Genomic DNA, 22,422 nt, shown 5'->3' with positions numbered 1-22,422 from the left:
AGATACACTTCCTGGTTTTGCTGCTGAGGTGGCAAAAAAAGATGTTGCTTACCATTTGTTTGGCCATAAGGAGGGGTGGGTTCCTGCCAGTTCTAACCTCTTCTATAGAAGAGGTTCCACAAATCTACAGTGCCATTTAGAACCCGTTCCAACTCCCTCCCCTTGCCCCCCCCCCACATCATCAAGATGAAGAGCAAGAGGAGGAATTCTCCACAAGAGAAGTCCACAAGTTTTAAAGCTGTCAAGTTTGAACACCCCTGGGATTTTTTTTCTAAAGGGTTAGGGGTGCAAGAATCTTGTAACTTGACAGCTTTAAGACTTGCACACTTCAATGCCAGAGTTCCTGAGCCAACATGACTGGAGGAGGAATTCTGGGAGTTGAAGTCCATAAGTCTTAAAGATGTCAAGTTTGAACACCCCTGAGGTTTTTTTTTCTAAAGGGTTAAGGGTGCAAGGGTCTTGTAACTTGATAGCTGACTTGCGTGCTTCAAATGCCAGTTTCTGAGCCAACATTTTGGTTGCTAAGCAAGAGCGTTGTTAAGTGAGTTTCACCACATTTTACAAGTTGGCCACTCCCACCCAGTCACATGGCTGGTAAGCCACTCCCACCTGGCCACATGGCTTGCAAGCTACTCCCACCCGGTCACATGGCCGGCAAGGCACTCCCACAAAGCAGGCCACACCTACAGAAGAGGTTCTAAAAAATTTGAAACCCACCACTGGCCATAAGATATGATTGATATACCTCGTCGGGTTTAGTAGACCACAAATTATGCAGGTGTGCCATCTACATATCTAAGGGCAATTCCTTGTTATCACTGTTTTTATTCCACAGCCTGCTGCTCAAAGTTGTTTAAAGCCAATACTTTCCTCATCACTCACTTCTACTATTCTCTACGTATATTATTAATAGAGATTTTCAGGAGACAATTTGTGCTCTTTCAGTTGGTCAGATGAGATGACAATTATCATCTCCTTCCATCGGTGACATCCACAACCCCTCCTGCTCTTTAGCTGAGCTATTACCAGTCCCAAGTAACCAAAACCCACTCCGTGCAACAGTAATATAAAATAAATGGTTAGTTCTCCTTCCTCATGCTTTCAGTTCATGGTGCGTGTGTTTGTCTTGCCATTTGCAAATAGAAAAAAAAAAAAAGATAATTTGCTGCAGAAAGGCTTTCTGTTTGCAAAATTGACTTTCCTCATTTCCAAAGCCACCCAGCTGGCTTTCATGCCTAAACCAGAACTCACAATTTCCTAGTTTCTAACCTGGTGACTTATCATTAGACCAAATGCCAGTAAAATAATCATGGGAGAATTAACTATAATTTAAAACAAGCCCAATTGTGCATAGAATTAAACTAATCCCATTCTTGTCAATGGCTGAATCAATAAGCTCCAGTACAGATTCATTATTGTATCACAGTGGCAATATCAAACACACTTTCAAAATCTTGATTGTTACAATGCCCAAGCCATACTTACTCCTACCAGTCTCTCGAATGGATAAGTGATATTATGAAGTGTTGTGGCTGCTGGCCAGGAAAAAAAGAGTTAATGGGATGCCAGGTACCTCCTGGAGAAATGGAAATGGGGACCTGTACTCTTCATATTGTATTCTTTGAATCACAATAAGGATATTTGATTTGGGTCATCAACTTAGTTGATACATTGTCTTGTGAAAAATATGATAAATCTATTAAGATCAGTCTTTTAAAATTATTTGACTGAACTACTGACTTCTCCTTTGCACAAAGCACCTGATAGAAGTCATTTGAAATATGTGTCATATACCCAACACACCGTCACTTATTAGTTGGCTGTCCATCAAAATATTTGACCTAATATTGCTGGATCTTTCTTGATTGGTGGACTAGTGAAACCAAGCAAATTACTAGATGGGCATTGGCCAAATCATATAAATTTGTTAGTATAAATTCTAGGCCAATATAATGCATTTGAGTACCAAAAATGGAAATTTATAGCATGAAAAAGATAAAACCCAAGAATAAAATATTTTCTCTTATCCAAATTCTATGACATAGAAATTAAATTGCATAAATTTATTTTTAAAAAATGAATTATAATTTTATAATTAAACTGATAAATCAGATTACATGGGCTTATATAACAGTTTTTGATGACCATATAGTGTTTACATAGCAAAGGTGATCCAGACAGCCAATCCCCTGACCAATCACTAATTTCTATATGCTGACAAGTTGCAATAACTGAATCAATTGTCCCTTGGCTATTTTCTAATGCTCTGAGCCAGCTGGGAGATTTTCAGAGAGAAAGAGAGAGAAGGAGAGAGATGGAGCGAGAGAGATGGAGCGAGAGAAATGGAGCGAGGATGCCAGTCCTGATCATAAAGGAATGGGGTTCATACCTGTCCTTTTTATTTCTGCTTCTGCTACCATGGGAAGGTAAAAAGCAAAATGGCTATATTGTCAGAATGTCTAGAGATGTCCCATTTTTGTAATTCTATAGGGAGGGCAGTTAATCCTCCATAAATTATTTGCATTGTGCCCAAAAGAATTATTTTAGCTCCAATCCAAACAAACCTGAGGCTTTTTAGGGCTTAATCAACCCCTCTCTGTTCCATCACATCAATTAGCTGGCTCCATTTTCCTATTGGCACCACATTCATCCGCCTCCCCTCCCCATGACCTAATTAAGTATGTCACATGAATAGGACCTGTGTAAAATATTCACCATGAAAAACTGCTATATTACCAAATAGCCTATGAATAGCCATTTCTGCTACATTAAAGGCATTTGGCATTGATGAGATACTGTTTTTAAATAAATAGCTAGATGTAGAATTAAAGCTGTGCTTCAGAAGACATTTATTAATATGCATTATTATTGGCCAATCCTACTGAAGATACTTTAAAAAAATGTTTACTTTGTGGCGAATTCTAGTCAGTAAAGTTTCTTTGTGACATATATTTAAACCTACTTGCTTTTTCTTGAACATAATCCATCATTGATGAATCACTCTTTAATTGGGCAGTTTCTATTCTGCAGTAAGTATATTTAAATTACTGCATTCTTCTCATAATATTTTAAATGTTATTTTTCTCTTATTGTGAGAAGTACTATTTCGCTATATGAAAAAATTGAGAGAAAATAAGTAGAGAGCTCATTCAGTTTTGGATGGAGAACATAACTGCTTGTAGCATCATCAAAAGATATTTTATTAATAATGGAATTGTTGCTAAATAAACCACATGGAAAGATCCCTTGCCTTTACTTAATTTAATTTAATTTAATTGTATAAGCAGAGAAATTATCAGAGAAAACAGAGAAGAAAAACTGTAATTAAAACAAAATACATACATCTTTAAAATCTCTAGCTGTGTTTTAAGTGAGATTGCCCCAAATGGGTTTGGGAACAGCTTGGAGGACAACACAGTTAGCTTTAAAGTGCAACAGCTTGACCAGAATGTCACTTGTAAAATTAAAAATATATTTGCAAGTCCTACTGAAGTAGTCACTCATGCTTAGTAGCTCATTTATAGTTCAATATATCAAAGGATCTTTGAAAACTGGGTTGAATAAAACTGTGATTCAGTTAACATGAGGATATTTTTGTGCAAATGCAACTTATGAGTAAATAGAGTATGCATTGAGATAAACTGTGCTATTCCCATTACTGATCCTATCTTGCCTGCGTTGCCTTCTTCAATAAAGTCGCCTGACTAAGTCCACCAGAGTATAGACCCCCTTAATGTTGTCCTTGAATGGTGGTAGAGTATAAGGAGAAAATACCACCTTCAACTAAACTTGATTTAAAGCTGTTACACTCTTGGATTGGAGATTCAACACAATGCAGATATTGTGGGAAGAAAAAAAAATGCTGCCAGGGCATATTTATACTGTAATTAAATGCAAGTAGGGAGAAGCCTGGAAAAAGGCAGCTCCAGGCTAAATGCTGAGAAGGAGGAATCAGTGTTAATCTTTCTAAAAATAATAATATATCAATCAAAAAGGGAAGAAAAGAGACATTCCCACATCTTTGAGATAAAATAACAAATAATGAGGACAGAATGACTTAGGAAAAAAATAAGTGCTTTCTATTCTCTTTGAGGAAAAGAAACTCATCACCAGTCACTGACACTAATAGATAAAAAAATAAGGATCAAACCATTCATTTTTCCATGGCATATAATTAAGTTTATTGCTACAGGGAGTTCTGAATGACTTTTAAAGGATTTGATGAAAACAGAGTTTCAGTCAATAAGCTTGATGCACCAATGGGAAATCCTTCCTCTGTGCTTGAGAATAAAGGTATAAAACCCTTGTCAGAACAGAAAAGGGTGACAATGCTATTTCAGGGTGCACTTACTATTCAATAATTGAAATCCATATCGTCCTGTTGAGATTTCAAGCTCCAACTTGACTAGGAGAAGAAATTTGTTCATCTGTGCACCACTGAACTAAAACTCTGTTTGCCTGTTTCTAATCATAAATTGGGCAAAACAGTGCTTCATAGGGCAACAATTTTTGAACCAATGTATCTCAAATGGGATAACTTACAAAATGCATCCAAAATCTGGGACCCATCACTCTTGTGAGATTGAAATTTGGCAGAGTTGTGATTGCTTCAACATTGCCACACTCTTGCACTGCAGTGGTCATGTGATTGTCATTTCCAATGCTCTCTATCAACTTCCCATAAGGAAGTCGGAAATCCCAGGTTGGCAAGCAAATTGAGTGGTTGCTGCCAGATGGAGGAAGGATATGCTGGAGGTGCCACACTGTCAGGGAATGTGCATGGGAGGGGCATACAGTAGGTTGCAAAAAATAGGTTGAGATGGATGCAAAAAAGCGTAAGGGTTTGTGTGAAACACATGAGTCAGGGATGTGGAGAAGATGTATGAGATGCACTGTGCAAGTTTGGAAAAGTGCATAGGCATGTGCAAAATATATTCCACATATCAGGGTTGATGCATGGTTGTTTGAAAGATAGTGAGGTGCATGGGGGTACATGAGTTTTAGGTAAGGAAATACCTCTGAAACAATGACCTAACAGATCATGGTTGTCTAGTTTACATAATGAGAACTAATTGTCAAAACAGCAGTGTTTGAATCTTCATTTCCTTGAGGGTCTAAAAATCAAAACTGTAAATCAGACCCATAACAGCTGGTGAATCTCCTCTTCTTGTACATGTATAGAACAACCTGTCCTTCCCCAACATGATACTCTTGAGATTTGTTGAAGAACTCCTCTTAGCATAACAACCTGATATTATCCAGATCAGGAAACAGACTCCAGGGAAAAGTAGAATTTAGCTTTATTGAGATAGGGAACAGAATCTTGCAAGTCTGATTCAGTCTCACCCTCTCCTTCTTATACCCTAGGAAGGCAGAAAGGAGTATCTTTCCAAGGACTCAGTGCATACTTCTGTTCTTTTTATTTTTGTAACAGCTTCTGAATAGTTCCCTCAAGACATCTCGATGGCTTGCTATGAATGAAAATAATTGACCCACAGCATCTAGATGGCCATAGATTACCCACACCTGATTAAAGAACTTACCATATATTGGCTGCAGGTCTTTAATATATTTATATTTAAAATTGCTCCAACAGATATGCCTCTGCAAATCTACAAAAATGCAAGTGAGGGAAATTACTTGCACTATCTCTTTCATTGAAGTGATATTGGTTGACAAGGCTGAGGAAAGGGACAGCAATTTATCTGACAATAGCAAATGTCCAATGGTAACCTAAGTGGACAGGCTGCCTTTTGACATCTGTCAGGCCCTGTTCATAGCTGCCAGCCATTCTCCCCAAGTGGAGACCAGACCAACTGTGCTTGAACACAAGGCTTCAAGAACTCTTCCACAGGGATGAAGGAAGAAGGACTAAAGGTCAAGGATTTTGCATACTTCTGGGAGAGAGAATGCGAGGACTGGCTTTGCACACAAAGCAGACAATAAAGCTTTTGCACTGATACCATTCAGAGCTGGGATCTGACTTTCAAAACTTACAGAGCTGCTTTGAGTGCATAGTTTTCTGCATACAGGTTTCACAGAATGTAGAACTAAGTGCCCAGAATTCCTTTTCTCATTATATATCTACTTTATGTGCATGCATCATATGTATATATAAATATATGTATATATAAACTCTGTACCTCTGTACCAGGAACTTACCTCTTATCGCTTTTCCTTTCTGTCTTACCAACGTGAATGTGGCTTTCCTAATTCTTCAGACGGTTCTTTTGAACTGCTTTTTTGTCCCTTGCCCTGTTCATTTCTTAACTTCCTTTGGCTTATGGCAAGGTTTTTCAAAATAGGTTCCATGACAACCTGATGGGATTCTGCTAGAGACTATGAACAAGAACAACAACAATAGTTCACTCAAGCCAATTTTCTTTCTCTAGGGTTTTCAGAAATCTTCCTCACACTTACTCAAACTGGTAGTCTTAGTTGGAGGAAACAGATGTAATGGTGTCAATTACATACCTCTAATTATTATATTACCCATAATGGACAGAATGCCATGTGTAATATATCCCTCCTTAAATAGGCTGTTACAGCACCTTATGAGTACCAAAAATTGAATGGCTGTATCCTTTCCCCAGCTGTTCATTCCCCTCTTAATCCTAAAAAGTGGAATGGGCGTTAATAGAAAGAAGTTACTATTTGCAATAGCAACTTTAATCACAATAGGTCAGCTAAAGAAAATTAATGTAGAAAGGAATTGTCTTCACACAACAAAGATTCAGAGGCTATTTTCTAGAAGGTTGATTATTGTTTTGTGCAGTTCTTTTCCCCTTCACAGACTTTACATTGTTATACAAGCCAGGCTTCTTTTCATTAAATACCAAATGTCAGATATCTATAGCTTGCAAAATTTTATAATGGATAAAGGATATTTGGATCAAATTAGCCACTGCTGAGATCCCTATACGTATACTAATATTTGCCATTTATTCTGAACAGGGAAAGTTTAGGGAGGAAAGCAATCTGGATTTTAGGTATAAAATTGTTACAATAAAAATAGACATGTTTCTGTTAATAATATACCTGCATGCATCATCACAATAACTAGACTGCTCAGGAGATGACTAAGACAATACTAGAAGGATGCAGGGACAGGCCTGTCAGAATTTCCACCCAAAATCTTAGGAAAACAAAAACTGCTATGGAACATTCTTTTCTCTATATATTTTTAAAGGTTTTTTTGGCTAAATCAAATGCCCCCATTTCTGATAGTCAAGAATTAGACAGCCTTAAGCAGGTATTAACACAATTGTTAAAATCAAACAGTTTGATTTCTTCAGTTTCACTGACAAGGAAAGAAAAGGAAATGAAAGCTTAAGAGATTCACATACACAAAAAAATAATTTAAAACCACAGTGCCTCCTTACATAAATAGCTAATTTAGAAAGGGGGGGGGCATGAATTGGACATAAAACATGATCAGATATCTTTAATTATTTATCAAAATTATTTGCTGCCCATCTCAAGATTTAAGACTTTAATAATGAGGATTAGGTTATCTGGATGCCCTGAGAAATGTCTACAGTAAACAGTTGCCATTGCACATTAAGAGATCTGGAAGCAGCTTAGATTGTAGGGTAAATAGGGGAGGTGTGAAAATAATAGCCGTACCTTAGGTTTCACTACAGTTGCACACAGTAAGGCAACTTGTTGTCTTTTCTGTCAGTCTTGTGTGTCAAGGCACTCGGGTCATTAGGCTATCCCAAAGCTATGCTTGGCTGTCAGGTAATCTAGTAAACCATTGATCTAATAAACCTCAGTTTAGCAGATCTGCGGTACTAAATGCCCTGTCCGTAAGTCTTCTGCTGCTCTGTGTGTACTAAATCCTGATTGCTATCCTTCACATCCTATTCATTATTTTATACACATGTAAAATGTTTGTACAAAATATATCATTTATATAAAAATGAAATATATAATTATACTTGTGTGCATAGTATCCCATTTATTATTTTATGTGTGCATAAATTCCATTAAAGGGATATTCTATTTTAATAAACACCACGCCCCTCCCAATATTAGTCCATTAAAATAAGAATTACACTATGTTTAAATTGCTAGGCTACCTGGTTCCTTGGTTAAATGTGCTAGATATTATGATTTAAACTTTGCATAGAGAATAGAATTGTTTCAGTTACAAGAGTTGGCTGTGCTATTTGCCTCTATGAATCTCAAGTCAATGACTTCTGAAAGTTCCTGGTCTGATTGCTTTAGGGTTATTGTAAGCACTCCTAATGAAAGCAGGATCAGATTATGCCTGGAGTACAAACCAACCTTTCTTTGAACCTCCTGTTTGGGAATGTCTGTTCTGCCCTTTCCATCCTACACTTTATTACTGTTTGAATAATTGTTTCGGACGGTAATTGCTTAGTAGAAAATATCCATTTTTGAAGTGTATACTTTAATTAGCTTTCTTTTTTCAAGAATGTGGGAGAGAAAAAGAAACAAAGAAGCACATCCTCAAAATGAAACTTCCTGGTTTGAGTTGGGAGAGCTCAAGTGCCATAACAGAAGTTGCAGCGTTAGCTGCAAAATGTGATGAAAAACTGACAATTAATTCCTGGATTTCCTCCAGCCAAATCTTCTGCAATTGTAACCTTTGGACTAACCTGGATCCGAGGGCAATTTTTAGCTTAATTGGGGGAGGGGTGGAGTACTGTAGAGAAGAAAACTCAGGCAGTTTTAAAAGACAAAGGCAGATTAAAAGACAACTTTTACTCAGATTACTCAGGCAGATTAAAAGACAAAGAATCAATATTTCTCCCCTCCTTGCCCCATAGTTTCTAGGAAGGAAATGCTATCATTGTCATCTCTTGGTCTAAACATATTTTTAGCAGCTCTGATATCACAGAATCTCCACAGATTTCCAATCCTGACGAGAGGGATGTAAGCAGTATAATATTGATGAATTGTATAACTGAATTGTATTGCAAATGAAACATTAGCTTGGATGAGACAACCCCCTTATCTGGGATAGCAAGAAATTACAGTTGCTGGCATGGAAACAAAACAAAACGTCTTGAAAACTGAGGGTATGAGGACTGCAGAAGAACCAGGAGTCAGAGACCGAAGAAGCTGTGGAGTTTAGGTAGCTATCATAACTCTTACTTTGTCACTGAGACTTTGCTCAAGCAGTTCAGTACTTAACATTCAAAAGCTCCTGGGAAACCTATCAGGAAAACAAAAATAGGAACTGATAAGAGAGCTAAAGCACAATGTATGTTTTCTAAATAACTAATTCAGCTTTTCAGTAGAAACAAAAACTATGAATTGTTCTTGCTGTAAATGAATTAATTTAAATCTTGAGAATGAGGAACAATTCTCTCCTTCCTTTTCTTACTTGTGCATAACTTGTGCATTTAATTGTTAGGCAGTTCATCTTGTGTAAAGCCCTTTGCTGTCACCACAGTTCATAGTGTTGCAGGGGCTTGTCAACTGATGCTGCTTGGCCGCAGTAAAACTATTTTCAAGAACCAGAGAAGTTTTCCTTCTCGCCTCCTCCACACTTGCCTCCTTCTGTCAGGAGAGGCTATCTATGAACATCCAATTTTGCCTTGGATAGCAGAAGGCCTGATTAGCAAAGGAAGAGGGTAGAATTCTCACTCTTTCTTTCATTCACTCAAACACAACATACAGGTACTTTAAAACTTAAAGCATTGGAATTGTTAGAAAAATAATTTGGGGTTCCAATTCAAGTTGGGGTTATGCAAGAACAAATGAAAATAAAATGCAGACATACTATGAGAGGAGGAGATTCACTTACTCCCCAAAACAAAAAGTTTGTTCTTGAGGGTAGGCTATAGAGAAAATGGGGTCCAGAGACTTTGTTTTATAGGTGGGACTGATTCTTGGTGTGGGGTTGGGGGGGCATGGATTGTGTAGTTGTAGTTTATGACTGTCAAAGATAATTGTCAAAGGTAATTGTTCTCCCTGTTTATACGTACAGATTGAAGTGCCCTTGCCCAGGGTTTTGATCCTGAAGTGTGTGTGAAATCTGTAAAGGAAGATTGCCCCTAAGTGTATATTATTATGAGGGGATCTGGCAACTTCCCTTATCCTGAGAGGATTCCTGTCTCCCTGATGGAGCCAGTGATGTACTAAAAAGGGGGGCAAATCAGAGACCTTTTAACTTCCAAAGAAGGACCATAAGAATAAGCCTTAGGTCACAAGTATGGGCACCACGTATCCAGGATTGTTGGGACAACATGCAGATAGTGCTTACATTGTAAACTGCCCAGAGAGTGCTGTAAAGGACTATGAGGCATATACAAGTTTAAATGCTATTTATTTTTGGTAGGTTAGACAACTAATTAACTCTTTTTTTTATTCTTCAGACTAAATAAATGTGCATTTTCCCTGTCAGTTTGCCAAGTTAATGCCACTTTTCTGCTGTTTCAATAAACCAAGTCATCAAAATCTATTCATCTGTTCATTTAACCTTTGTACAGTTTTCCTTAGCATCAATGCATATTTGGCTTCATGACAAGGGAGTGGGGGCAGAGACTGCTCTACTGATTCAAAGAACTTGTATTCTACAAGTTGGGAATAGGAGAAATGTAGAATAAGGAGGGTAAACAAGTAATGGATGAGCAAACAAAGGGCTGCCAAGGATATTTTGCAACCTTAAAATAAAGGAGAAGTAAATACTAGGGATGCACCACCACACAATCCTAGGGAAAGGGAAAGCTGCTTGAAAAAGTTATTAACTGGTCCAGGGGTCCTCTAAAGCATCTTTTTACACTCAAATAGAAGCACTGCACACTTTAGAGGAAACCCACCCACTCAATTTCATACAGATAAATCGACTGGATTTGTAAATGAATTTTATTCACAGATTGGCAACAATTTGGAAGTTAAAGAAGTAAACGGCACACTATGGGCCACAACAAACTCTGTCCTCTTATCACTATTCACTGCCCCCTGCCCAAATACCTTCCAGGAGTAATGATAATTATGCAGTTGGGGAAGCAGATGGGGAGCGGCAGCATCTAGTGCCTATGCCTGCCACTATCACCACATTCCTTCTTCCTTCCTCCAGATATTGTAGTTGTTGCTCACCAGCTTACCTGCTCTGGAATGCCTGGAATCTCCATTCTGTGCTGCAGATCAGTCCTTGTTTGTTTTCCCCCCAGAATGTACTTCTTCTCCCTTGCACTGTGTCCTCAGGAAGGACATTGGTCAGAGCTACTGATACAATAGGCAATATAATTAAAAAAAAATAATTATTTTTAATTCCAATGTCATCTTTATATCTAGATTTCATCTACAAAGCATACATAGGGTTGTCCTCCCAAAAAAAGAGCAGGTGCAGAGGTTCTTTGGAACTGCCTCACTCACATTATTGCACCATGAGGAATATTCTTTTTTTTTTAATTGGAGGTCCAACTAATGACCACAATTGAGGCCAAAATTTACATTGCTAAATGAGAAATTTGTTAAGTGAGTTTGGCACCTTTTATTATTTTTCTTGCCACATTTGTTAAGTGAATCACTGCAGTTGTTAAATTAATAATATGATTGTTAAGTGAATCTGGTTTCCCCATTGACTTTGCTTGTCAGAAGTTTCCAAAAGGTGATCACATGACCCCATGACACTGCAACCATAAATGTGAATCAGTGATCACATGACCCTGGGGATGACGCAATGATCATAAACGTGAAAAATGGTCATAAATCACTTTTTTCAGTGCTGTTATAACTTTGAATAGTCACTAAGTCACTAAGTGAATTGTAGTAAGTTGAGGACCACCTGTATATTGATTTACAAAGACGGCAATTGTCACAGAAAATCAGAATAATGGAGGCTTACTGCATATGCTTTTTACTATATAAGTGACATTATTTGCAGCACATACTTTCAACAACTATATATATAAAGCTATACTAGTCAGGTTTCCTCCTAAGTAACCTTCCCAAAGCTGACCTGGTTAGCCGTCAGGGCAAGTGCATCTGACCTTGTGATAGCACACCCATCGAAACCAACATTTAGCTTCTCTTTCATTTTACCTAATCCAATGGCTGACTTACATGAGCAGAACAACAATCATACCAGTACAATTTGCCACAGTATGTTCTCTCCAGATTTTAATATTTGATGCATCACTTCAAAATATGAGAGAGAGGGTGGGTGGGTGGGAGACATGGAATGCTATGCATGGTTGGAATTTTCCTTTCCTTTCCTTTTTCAGATTTGGGAAATACTTCTTTTCCTTTTTTAATGTGTTGATATGATATTTGTGGCTTGTATGAATGTTTTCATTTTCCTGCTTTTAAGAAGTGGGAAACCCTGCCATAGAAGTTTAGCAATTGAAATTTTCCTATTTCAGCTATGAAATAGGAAAAACCTTCAGGGAAAGAAAGGAAAAGTCTTTTTAATAAGCAGTAGTCTGCTGCAGCTGTTTTGTAACAGGCACTGTCACATCCCAAATGTCAAAAATACAGCTCCTGAAGAAGACAAACCACCCCAAGTTAAGCCTTCAGCACCCCCCTTTTTGCTATCCCAGCCAGCTTGAGTGAGCAGTCCTGCCATTAACTGATAGCTCATACTCTGAAAATGACACTCCCATGCCTTTGCGGCTCCAAAAAGGGCCACAGGCTTTTAAAGTTTTGCAACTGTAGCAGGCATGGACGAAGCAAAAAAGAATTTCATGTCTTTGGCAGCATTCTTAGTTCAGATCCACACTGTTCAATTATCAACAGCACAAACCACCCCATCCCCCATTTTTCAAGTGCAGGAACAGACAAAATTGTCCTCCATTTATTCTCAGCTCACTGCAAATGCAGTCTTGCCTGTGTTTCAAAGCTGTCTTCCATCCTGAGCGATCTTAAGTCCTTCCATAAGCTTAATCCATTGCATTTAATTCAAATCTAGCAACATTCCAATTCTGGCTAGAACAACTGGGATTCGTCCCTAGTGTCTGGTCATTATATCCTACAGTAATTTCCTACTGGTCTACAAGAATGTTATTTTCTCAGCTGTTCAGCAGCTTCCATTTTTCCTCTTCCAGTTCATCCAGTGATGGTCCATAAAGACCTTGGAGTTTGGTAGTCTTGTGGCCACTATTGTTTTCCCACTTATTCTGCCAGTACATATCCATTCCACTCTGATATCTCTCAGTAGGACCCTTTCAGTTTCTGCCCAGACTGGGTGAAACATATTTCCCTTTCTTTACTATTCTGTGCTCACTGTGCTTTAATACTTCTAAGAAAGAAAAAGGAAAAAGATCTTCAAATGGCAATTTAGGTACTTTGGAACATAGCTACAAAATTTCAACAAATCTTAGTTTTTTGCTTCTCAAAGCTGAACCATCATTGCCACAGTTTCTATGGGCCCAGAATGAAATAATCTGTTTCTTTTGCTTTGATCACTGAAGCAATAATGATACAATAAAAGAAAGAGGAAAAAAAATCTGTGCTGGAGTCAAATAAAAAGAATGTAGGAAGGGCTGGTGGTAAAGGAATCCATATGTTGCAAACATATGGAAAAGCAAATGAAATTACTGAGGAGGGAACAATACTGAAGAGAGAAAGCAGGCAGTAATAAATCTATTACCTGCCTACATAAGGACTAGTCAGTGTTGAGGAAAAAGTTACGGTACAGAAAAATGACCAATTAGGCTTTATACTGGCCATAATTAATTTCCATAGTGGATGGATGGTTATGAAATATAATAATAAATAAATAAATAAATAAATAAATAAATAAATAAATAAATAAATAAATAATCAATTCAGAATGAGAACCATCCTAATTCTATTGTGAAATAGAATTCAGTGTAATTGAATTCCAGAACTCCAGTGTAATTCTATTGGAATTTGTTAAGTCAATTTTGGAAGCAGCATGGGAGTATTTACCTCTACTATGTCACAATGCATATCCTTGCCTAGATCTTACCCAGCTTCTGTTAGATCAGACCAGATCAAGTGACACTTGCATCTTCTTTTTCTCATTTTCTTCATTGAGGTGGGGAAGTGAAATGTAGACTTGAAGAAGCTTAAGTTTGGTGAAATGAATAGTTAATTAGTTTACTTTATTGTCATTGCACTTCATACAAAATTAAATGCCATCTTCAGTGTACATTACAACTATAAAACACAAACACACATCCTTCACCTTCTATACGGATTTGAAAACCCCTGATATTGCATTAATACTGCACTCACCAAAGCAATGATCTTTATGGTCTTCAAAGCACTTGTTCAGAGTTGCTAATCTGAGGAATTTCTATTTACTCAGTATTACAGTAATACTCAGTTGCACAAGCTAGCTTGATCAATAGCATGGAATTCTAAAATTCAGAAGACCAGAAGTTCCTCATCCTTCTCCTATCATGTATTTAGTTTGCCTCAAGGGCAAAAGAATGTGTGATGCTATAAGATCCTGAAAAAAACAATGACTGAATTTCCTTTCTCTTTCGTCCTAATGGTATATGCAGCTAAGAGACAATCTCAGCTGAAATAGCAATTAGAGCAATGGGAAATAATGTTTTAAATCTTCTCCTTCACATCATATTTCTGATCCAAATTGCTTCTACTCAGAGTATATCTGTCCCAATAAGGAAAAATATATAGATATAGATATAGATGATTACTGTGTCTTTTCATCTTCCCAATATACAATTCTATGGAAGAAAACAATTTAAAGAGAGAAAATATGGGAGATGCATATAAACTCCTTCCTCAATACCAACAGGCCCTTTCGGAATCTTTGCCCTAACAATTACATTTAGTATTTTAAATATCCAAATCCAATTATAGATCTCTATGTATTATGTAATATAGCCTTAGCCTAAGAATAAAATATCTGCATCTATTTTAAAATAGCACCTCTAATCATTATTCTGTGAAGAAGTCAGAACTTGTAATATCCATTATGTAAACTAATTTTATATCACAAAAATTGATACAAATATGTATGAGATATTTGGCTGACATTAACTGAACTGCTTCAATTGTAGAGAGACCAACAAATTTTACTTAATAATTCTGTATCAAATTTGTAAGAGAAACTAGAGAAATATTACATTGCCAAAGTGAATCATGTTATCATCTTCATCCTAATTTTCATTTTAGAAATCCTTTTTCTATTGCAAAAAACATCAGTTGAAAAAATACAGTAGTTCTCAAAACTTTTTTTCATGTCACTGATATTTTTACCCACAATTGTCAGAAAGCTACCAGAATTCCTGAGTATAATATATGATGTATGATATGTGATCATACATCATATGATGTAATATATGATGTTATATAGGAGTTTAGTTTTAACAAATGTTTCTCACTGCTTGAAGCTGTAGAACCAGTCCTAAAGCAGGGATAACAATTGGATTTGGTGTGACTACAGGGCATAAATCTTCATTCTTCATAATAAATTTATTCTGTATGACTCAAAACTTCAAACTTTCTGATGCAGTCTAAAATTTAATCTAAAATTGTATAATATACTTTTTTTTGCCTACATGTACATGTAGATATAGGTTGATAATGAGGTATAGCACTTTCACAGAATAGTTGACAGAGGTCAGTCACTTCTTCCATTCCTTCAATCTGAGGGAAGCAGAGAACAAGAAGTTTTGACACCACACATGGTTCTGTGGGAGATGTGGGCTAGGAATAACTACTGAGATATGTTGCTGGAGAAAAAGACAGCCCTTGATTTGGCCTGGCAAACTTGCAGTTGCCTCTGCTTCTCTCTTTCTCTGTCACTGTGCTGTATTTGAATGAAGTCTCTCCCTGGCTTTCTTTTAATTTTGTCCTTTCATTTCTGTTCCTCCATTTCTCTGTCATTTAGGAGCAGTACTGAACATATAATCCAGGCACAAAAATGTCTGATTCCTTTCTGTTTTGCAAGATTGTTGATATTTAACAAGGTTTGACAGGCTGGGTTTTTTTAACCAAACAATTATCTGGACACAGAGAATGACTAGAGGCTAGTCTGTGGAAGAGCAAAAGAAGGACAGCTGACCAACCATATCTTTGACAGGAATTTGTCTACAAATGACAACTCTTTATTTCAGAATGGAATAGCAGAAAAATATCAGACATTGATAATTCCTTGTTCTTTGTGAGTTCAAAGAGCATAAGTGCCACTGAGCTTATTATTAACAGCTTTTAGATGGAGGCAATCCTATTAACCAGTTCAGCAGCCTTTCAGTAGCTATAACTGCTATTCCTTTCATTGCCCTAGTTATTTCTGCTCTGGAGAATTCTGGGGATACATTATCTTGAGCTTATGTCTATGCAAATCAGTAATAATTACATTACTATAACATGGATGTAATGAATGCTGTCTTCAGAATCCTTATTCTTCACAATTTTTACAATGACCTTATAATCCAAGGGAAGATCTGAATCAGCAATAACTTTCAGTATCTTTCTATATCATAGGATAATTAATTTGCTATACCAGTTTGTAATAAGCTCAAAACTCATCTATCCAATTGGGCTATAATACATACTGTCAAATTTTATCTAGTAATTTCTGAATTGCGTAATATGATCCTTTTACTGATCTTGGAGAAAAGCATGATTAACTGATTTCTATGCTACTCAATTAATGCAGTCGTTTATTTAAATATTAATTCATAATCTAATGTCTAGTTCTGAAAGTAGGGAGTCCTAAAGAGAATGCTTGGGTCCAGTTCTGAAATTTCTATCTTTGAGCCAAAATCTATTTCTTTTTATCCTCAAAAGGTTCATATTCCATGTGAGTTACAACTTTTCAGTATCAATATCATTTGTACTTAAATTTACTTTATTGTCATTGCACCTCATACAACAAAATTAAATGCCATCTTCAGTGTACATTAGAACTATAAAAATTAAAAAAACACACATCCTTCACATTCTGTACAATTGAATTGAAAACCCGATATTGCATTAGTATTGCACTATATATACAGTAGAATTCAATATAGTTACTGCCCTGGGTAGAAGTTGTTTTTCAGCCTATTTGTCCTTGTTTTATTTTATCCTGTACTGCCTGCCAGATGGTAATAGTTTTAAAAAAGGGTGCCCAAGATGAATTGGATCTTTAAGAATGTTTTGAACTTTAAGGCAGCGGGAGCTATAAAGCTCTTCCAGAGGGGAGAGGCAACCAATAATCCTCTGGGCAATGACATTAACCCTCTGGAGTGCTGTCCCACCTGCCACTGTGCAATTGGCAAATCATACACAGGTGAAGTAAGTTAAAATACTCTCTATGGTGCAGCGGTAGAAGGTCATCAGCAGTTTTTCATTCAGTTGTTGTTTCCTGAGAAGTCTCAGGTAGTATGATCTCTGCTGGGCCCTTTTGAACAGTGCTGCAATGTGAGTGCCTCAGGCCAGGTCCTCTTTTATGATAACTCCCAGAAACTTAAAACTGGCCACTTGCTCCACTCGGTCTCCATTGATAAGTAATGGCTGGATGTCTGAACTGTTCCTTCTATAACCCACAATAAGCTCCTTGGTTTTATTGGTGTTAAGGACCAAGTTATTGTCTCCACACCACGAGAGCAACAGGTCCACCTCATCAGGCAGACTCTTCCCCCGCCCCCTTAGATGAGTCCCACCACTCTCATTTTTCTGTAGAAAAAAAGACGCAAAGTTGCTAGGGGGGGGGGGGGCTTGGTGCTCTCTGAGCTTGGTTGTTTTCTTGCAGACGTTTCATTACCCAAACTAGGTAACATCATTGCTAGTCCTGATAGCACTGATGATGTTAGCTATTTGGAGTAATGAAACAGGAAAACAACCAAGCTCAGAGAGCATCCAGGATCCCTCATTTCAACCCTGAACTATGGATATACTCCTTTATTAGCAAAGTGGTTAATCATACAAAAGTGCTCAAGTCAAAGAACTTTTCATAACACTTTTGCAAATGCTAAGTGCTTGAATATTGCGAAATGACAGGTAAGTCACTAAAATTACAGGCTGCAAGGCAGAGTAATCAACACTGAAGTTCAAGAATATTTACAGGGTTACTTTTTGGGCGTCTGTGCTGCGGAGAAACGACAAATTTCTACAACGGACACGCTTCTTTCCTCAAAACCATCCTACCCAGAATGCATAGCGCAATTCAGGCGAAGCTGACTAACCAATCAGAAGAAGCTTGAAGCTCACTTGAAAGCCGAGCCGACCAATCGGAAGCGAATAAGTAGGCGGTGACAGGCGATTTGAACTTTATAAGGGGACTGGTGGAAGGACGCCATTCTTAGAGTTCGTTGGATCTTGTGGTAATACTTTCTGCATTCTAACTTTTCCGATAGCCTAAGATCCGGTGAAGTAGTTTAGTGACGGCCTAGAATTCGGTTACCATTTCCAGATTTCGTCGGCCGCCGAAAAGAGTTGACGGGTTGCTTTCTGCATCTAGTATTCAGTTCTTGTTGAGTTGATGCCGACACTAGCTGCTGTCGTATGGGGAAAGCAGGGTGGCGGTTCGGGGCAGACAGACTTGAAGAAATAACTTAGGAGTAGGCGTGGTTAATATTAATGTCATAATTAAAAATAGAATATGCTTCAAGTGCTCAAAATCTGTCAAAGCTACTTATGAAATAAAGGGATTGTATGTTTTTTAGTAGACCTTCACTGTTACGCATAGGGGTAGAGAAAAACTCTGGGATCGCTAGTAGGTCGAAAACGACTTTGATCACATATAACCAAATGCTATTTATTCTTGGTTGCCCACAAGTTCAAAGTTAATTTGAAAAGAGTGTTAGTGCCTACTTTCCATGTCTGGCTGCCCCCCAGTTCTATAGTAATGCAATTAGGCTAACAATCTGGAGGGCAAAATTTTAGGACAGGCTGTTTCTTTGCATTCCTAACTCTCCACTGTTAACAAAAAGCTGACTACTGTACACTCCATTTTGCTTTTTTTTCTGGGCCTCTGTTTTTTAAAAATGTTACAAGTAAGGACATTTTCTTGGGGCAGCATCGCACTTTTATTTTTTGTATTTGTATCACTTTCTTGATGCTGAAGCACACTCAGATGAAAAGGAAATATGCATCCCTACATTCTTTTTCTTACATAGCTTGTTTTAAAAATATTGGAATTATAATTTTGCATTACATGATGCTATTTTCCTAAGCTTTTGTTTCTGGTCTAATTCTAGTCTGTCCCTTAATTTAAAATTGGATAAGGTGATGGGAATTAGGATCACTAGGAAATAGCTTGATATACATGATGTGAATCTTAGGGTGAGTGTGAAGAAGCTCCTTACTACAAAGCCATCAGAAGTGATTGCTCTTTTCAGAGAAGACAGCTCTTATTAAAACCCACATTTATAGTCTTGTAACAAATGAATGCATTGATTAGCCAGTACAATCAATCAATGAATGTCTTTTGCCCTTAATCCCTTGCGGCTGAGCTGAGTTGTAAATTTGTTGCCTTAGCAGCATTAAAGCAAGCAAATTTATTGTCCTTTCTCTTGGACATTGAACTTCAAGAAGGTTGTTGAGACTTTGAAAAGAAAGCTGAGAAAAGCTATGTGGCTGGATATTATTTACTCTTTCTGTATTTTGAAATGGAATTGCACTCATTCCTGAATAAATAGATGGCAGGCATGCATTCATGCATGTATGCATCTATCTATCTATCTATCTATCTATCTATCTATCTTAGATTTGTGCTGAACTAATATGTATTAGAATTCTGTGTGCCTAGTATATAAATGAATCCTATGAATTAATATATTATGAATTAATTCACATGGAAGGAAAATCTGAAATGTTGAGTTTGATTAGATTTCTGCATTTCTCAAGAAAGAAGAAACAGGGTCAATGAAGGGGTTTTAATTGAGTACACAATATAGCATTTATCATAGTGATATTTTTTTTCAGGTTAAGTTGGCTTATCAATTGTTTCAGTTGCTGAAGTCCATGTTTCACAAACCTGCCTCTGCACATAGATTGCATCACATAGTATTTAAGGGCTAAAATATTTACTGCATTACAGTGAGTACAAATAATAAACCTGTATGTAGAATATGGCCATTTTGTTTATTGGAAAGAAATAGGACTCATCACAATTTGGTCTCATTCAGCTTATGTTTCCCCCGAGCTTATTTTTTTTGAAGTTTTTTCCACAGAGAGAAATGGGTGGGAAAAGCTTGTTTCCACTTCTAATTTTAATCTTGTCTAGCTGTCATTATATACAAAATAATGTGTTCTCAACAACAACAATTGCTTCCCTTCAAGATATACTAAACTATATAATCCTTTGGGTTTTGTATTTAGTGTTGTGGAGAAACCAGCCACCATCTTAGTTGTTGAATGAATCTAGCTATTACGTTTTATTTTATTTGATTTATTTATACATTGCACATTATATTAATAAAAACAATGGTATGCTATTAAAGTTCAGCCCATTTTGTGATCCAGTATTTGAATTAAAATTTTAACACCCTCCCGCCCCCATGGCATAACCATGGTAGCAGTAAAACACACCTTAGGTATTTCCTTTCCAGCACTAGTTCGTCTTTTCTTTCTCCTCTTTCATAAAGATATACCTGTTCCCATCCAAGTTGACTTTTTTCTTCATAAAACCTATATTACAATGTTTTTCAGCATCATTGATCCACAAATATTCCAAACCTGTTTCTATGTATGCTTGCCATCAGGCAAACTTCTTTGGCAGCATTTCCCCTGTTAACATGAAAGAAAGATAAAATTGGCAAAGATTTCTTGCCTTGTTCATGAATCCAAATGAAATTAGCTTTCTTCCTTTTTCTAAGTTCTTTGCGGCCATCAGAAATCTCAAAAGAAGATTGTGGGCCTTAATGTGAGATGTGTTTTGGAAAAGGTTAAAAAAAGTTTTGCAGCATTTTTTAAACCTTTTCAAAATTGCAAATCAGATAATAAAGGAAGTATGCTACTTTATTTTTTTTCTTTTGCCAGAGAGCTGGCAAAACATTCATTTTTAAAATGGCAACTGGATTTGTGGATATCTGATTCATCATTTACTGAGCTATTTTTCCTCTTCAGGATTTAATGGACACTCTGACATAGTAGCTCAGCAAATTGATGTCTGAGAACTTGTAAATAACAATTGCAGTTTTATAATTCATAATTATAATATAGATTCTGCAATTCAGGATTCAAGAAGTAAGTTTGTGTGCTGTTGCCCAGAGTTTTCAAATCCAATTAAATATCAGAAAAAAATCAGTTGCAGAGCATGGACAAGCAACAATTAAAGAGGTGAGTTGGTATCTTTCAGTTCAAAACAAGAGATGAACAACTTTTTCTTAACCTGCCACTTTAGTACAGATATAACACACAAATTGGAATCAAAGAAACATTGCAGATGTTTTTTTTTTTTAAATTTCCCATACCTTGCCTTTTTCCAGGGATTGAAAGGAAAGAGAGAAAGACCAGCCCAGTCCATTCCTTTGAATATATTTATTTAAACTTTAACACTAACTCGCTCTCAAGTTTTAAATCTCATTGAACTGTTTTATTGCAGGCTTGTAATATCTACTCTGCTGGTAGCCAAAAGACAATACAGTTGGTTGAAAGTCACCAACCTACTTACTCCTGAAATGATAGCACAATTTGAAGAGCTGACTCCCATATTTCATCAAGAGTCCCATGGAGCCCTGCATCTTTCAGTTTTGGATGGGCATGATGAAGAACCGGATGTGCAATAATTTATGAATCGTGATGATTCTTTGGGTAAAATTCAGAGAAGGGTGAATGTTTAAAGTGCAGACTAATTCAGGTGTAGTGAATGCCTACAATGTTTGTTATTGTTTGCTTTTCTATCATAGCTATCCTCCCTGCTAATCTTCCTGCAACCAAGCATGCCAGTCCTAAAGCCAATCCTAGAATTAACCTGGTGAAACAAAAGCTCAGCTGATTCCACATGCTGTCTTGAAGATGCCCCACTACTCAACAAAGAAGAAGAGGAAAGTATTGCAGTCTGAAAGAAGCATTTCACCTAGCCAAAGGGAGCATGCAAAGCGCCATCGGAAGGCTCATCCTTCATCCCAGAAAATGGATTCTCTGAAAGAATGGTCTGATTTTGCCTAAGTAGACTGTACCAGCACCCCTCTTGGAGTGAAAGCAGAATCTTCCAGACCATTATATTGCCCATTGACAGTTACTAAGAGTCGCATGCTCCTGGCTCCCTTAACCATTCAGAATTGCTCTTGCCCACAAAACTTGAACATAACTTTTGACATCTTTGAGGAATCCTTCTCCCCAGTCTTGAAGGTCAATACTGTGGAAAGCCCTCGTTGGGAAAGTGTCCAGAATGTCTCCAACCATCAGGACATGCCACTTATACCTAGGTAGAGCCTTCAGAAAGGCAAATGTTTCCAGTTATCTTATTTGCAGAGATTTAACCCAGTAGTTCTTAAATTCCAGTGGCCTCTAATAGGGGTGAGCAGTCTGTTCTCCAAATGTAGTCTCAAACAAATGGCTTTTGTGGAGTTCAGG

General features: G+C 37.2%; 1 protein-coding gene and 1 long non-coding RNA gene across 2 annotated transcripts in view; one reads left to right on the top strand and one right to left on the bottom strand.

The window, feature by feature from the left end:
• Positions 1–22,422, top strand: part of LOC309401894 (uncharacterized protein) — a 395,822-nt gene that overhangs the window by 365,704 nt on the left and 7,696 nt on the right. The window contains exons 2-3 of the mRNA XM_081971231.1: positions 21,449–21,657; positions 21,753–21,998. Of these exons, the coding sequence (XP_081827357.1) occupies positions 21,862–21,998 (137 nt within the window). The 5' untranslated portion in view covers positions 21,449–21,657; positions 21,753–21,861. The remainder of the gene's footprint in view (positions 1–21,448; positions 21,658–21,752; positions 21,999–22,422) is intronic.
• LOC309400890 lies at positions 5,640–11,138 on the bottom strand. Its single transcript, XR_014176727.1, has 3 exons — positions 11,082–11,138; positions 9,124–9,184; positions 5,640–6,339 (listed from the first exon to the last, which is right to left on the bottom strand). It is a non-coding gene; the product is annotated as an uncharacterized lncRNA (long non-coding RNA).

The sequence above is a fragment of the Natrix helvetica genome, assembly GCF_964273705.1.
Source record: "Natrix helvetica genome assembly, chromosome: Z".
NCBI classification, from domain to species: Eukaryota; Metazoa; Chordata; class Lepidosauria; order Squamata; family Natricidae; genus Natrix; species Natrix helvetica.
Note: the sequence above shows the minus strand (reverse complement) of the source record. Positions and strands in the feature narration are given on the sequence as shown.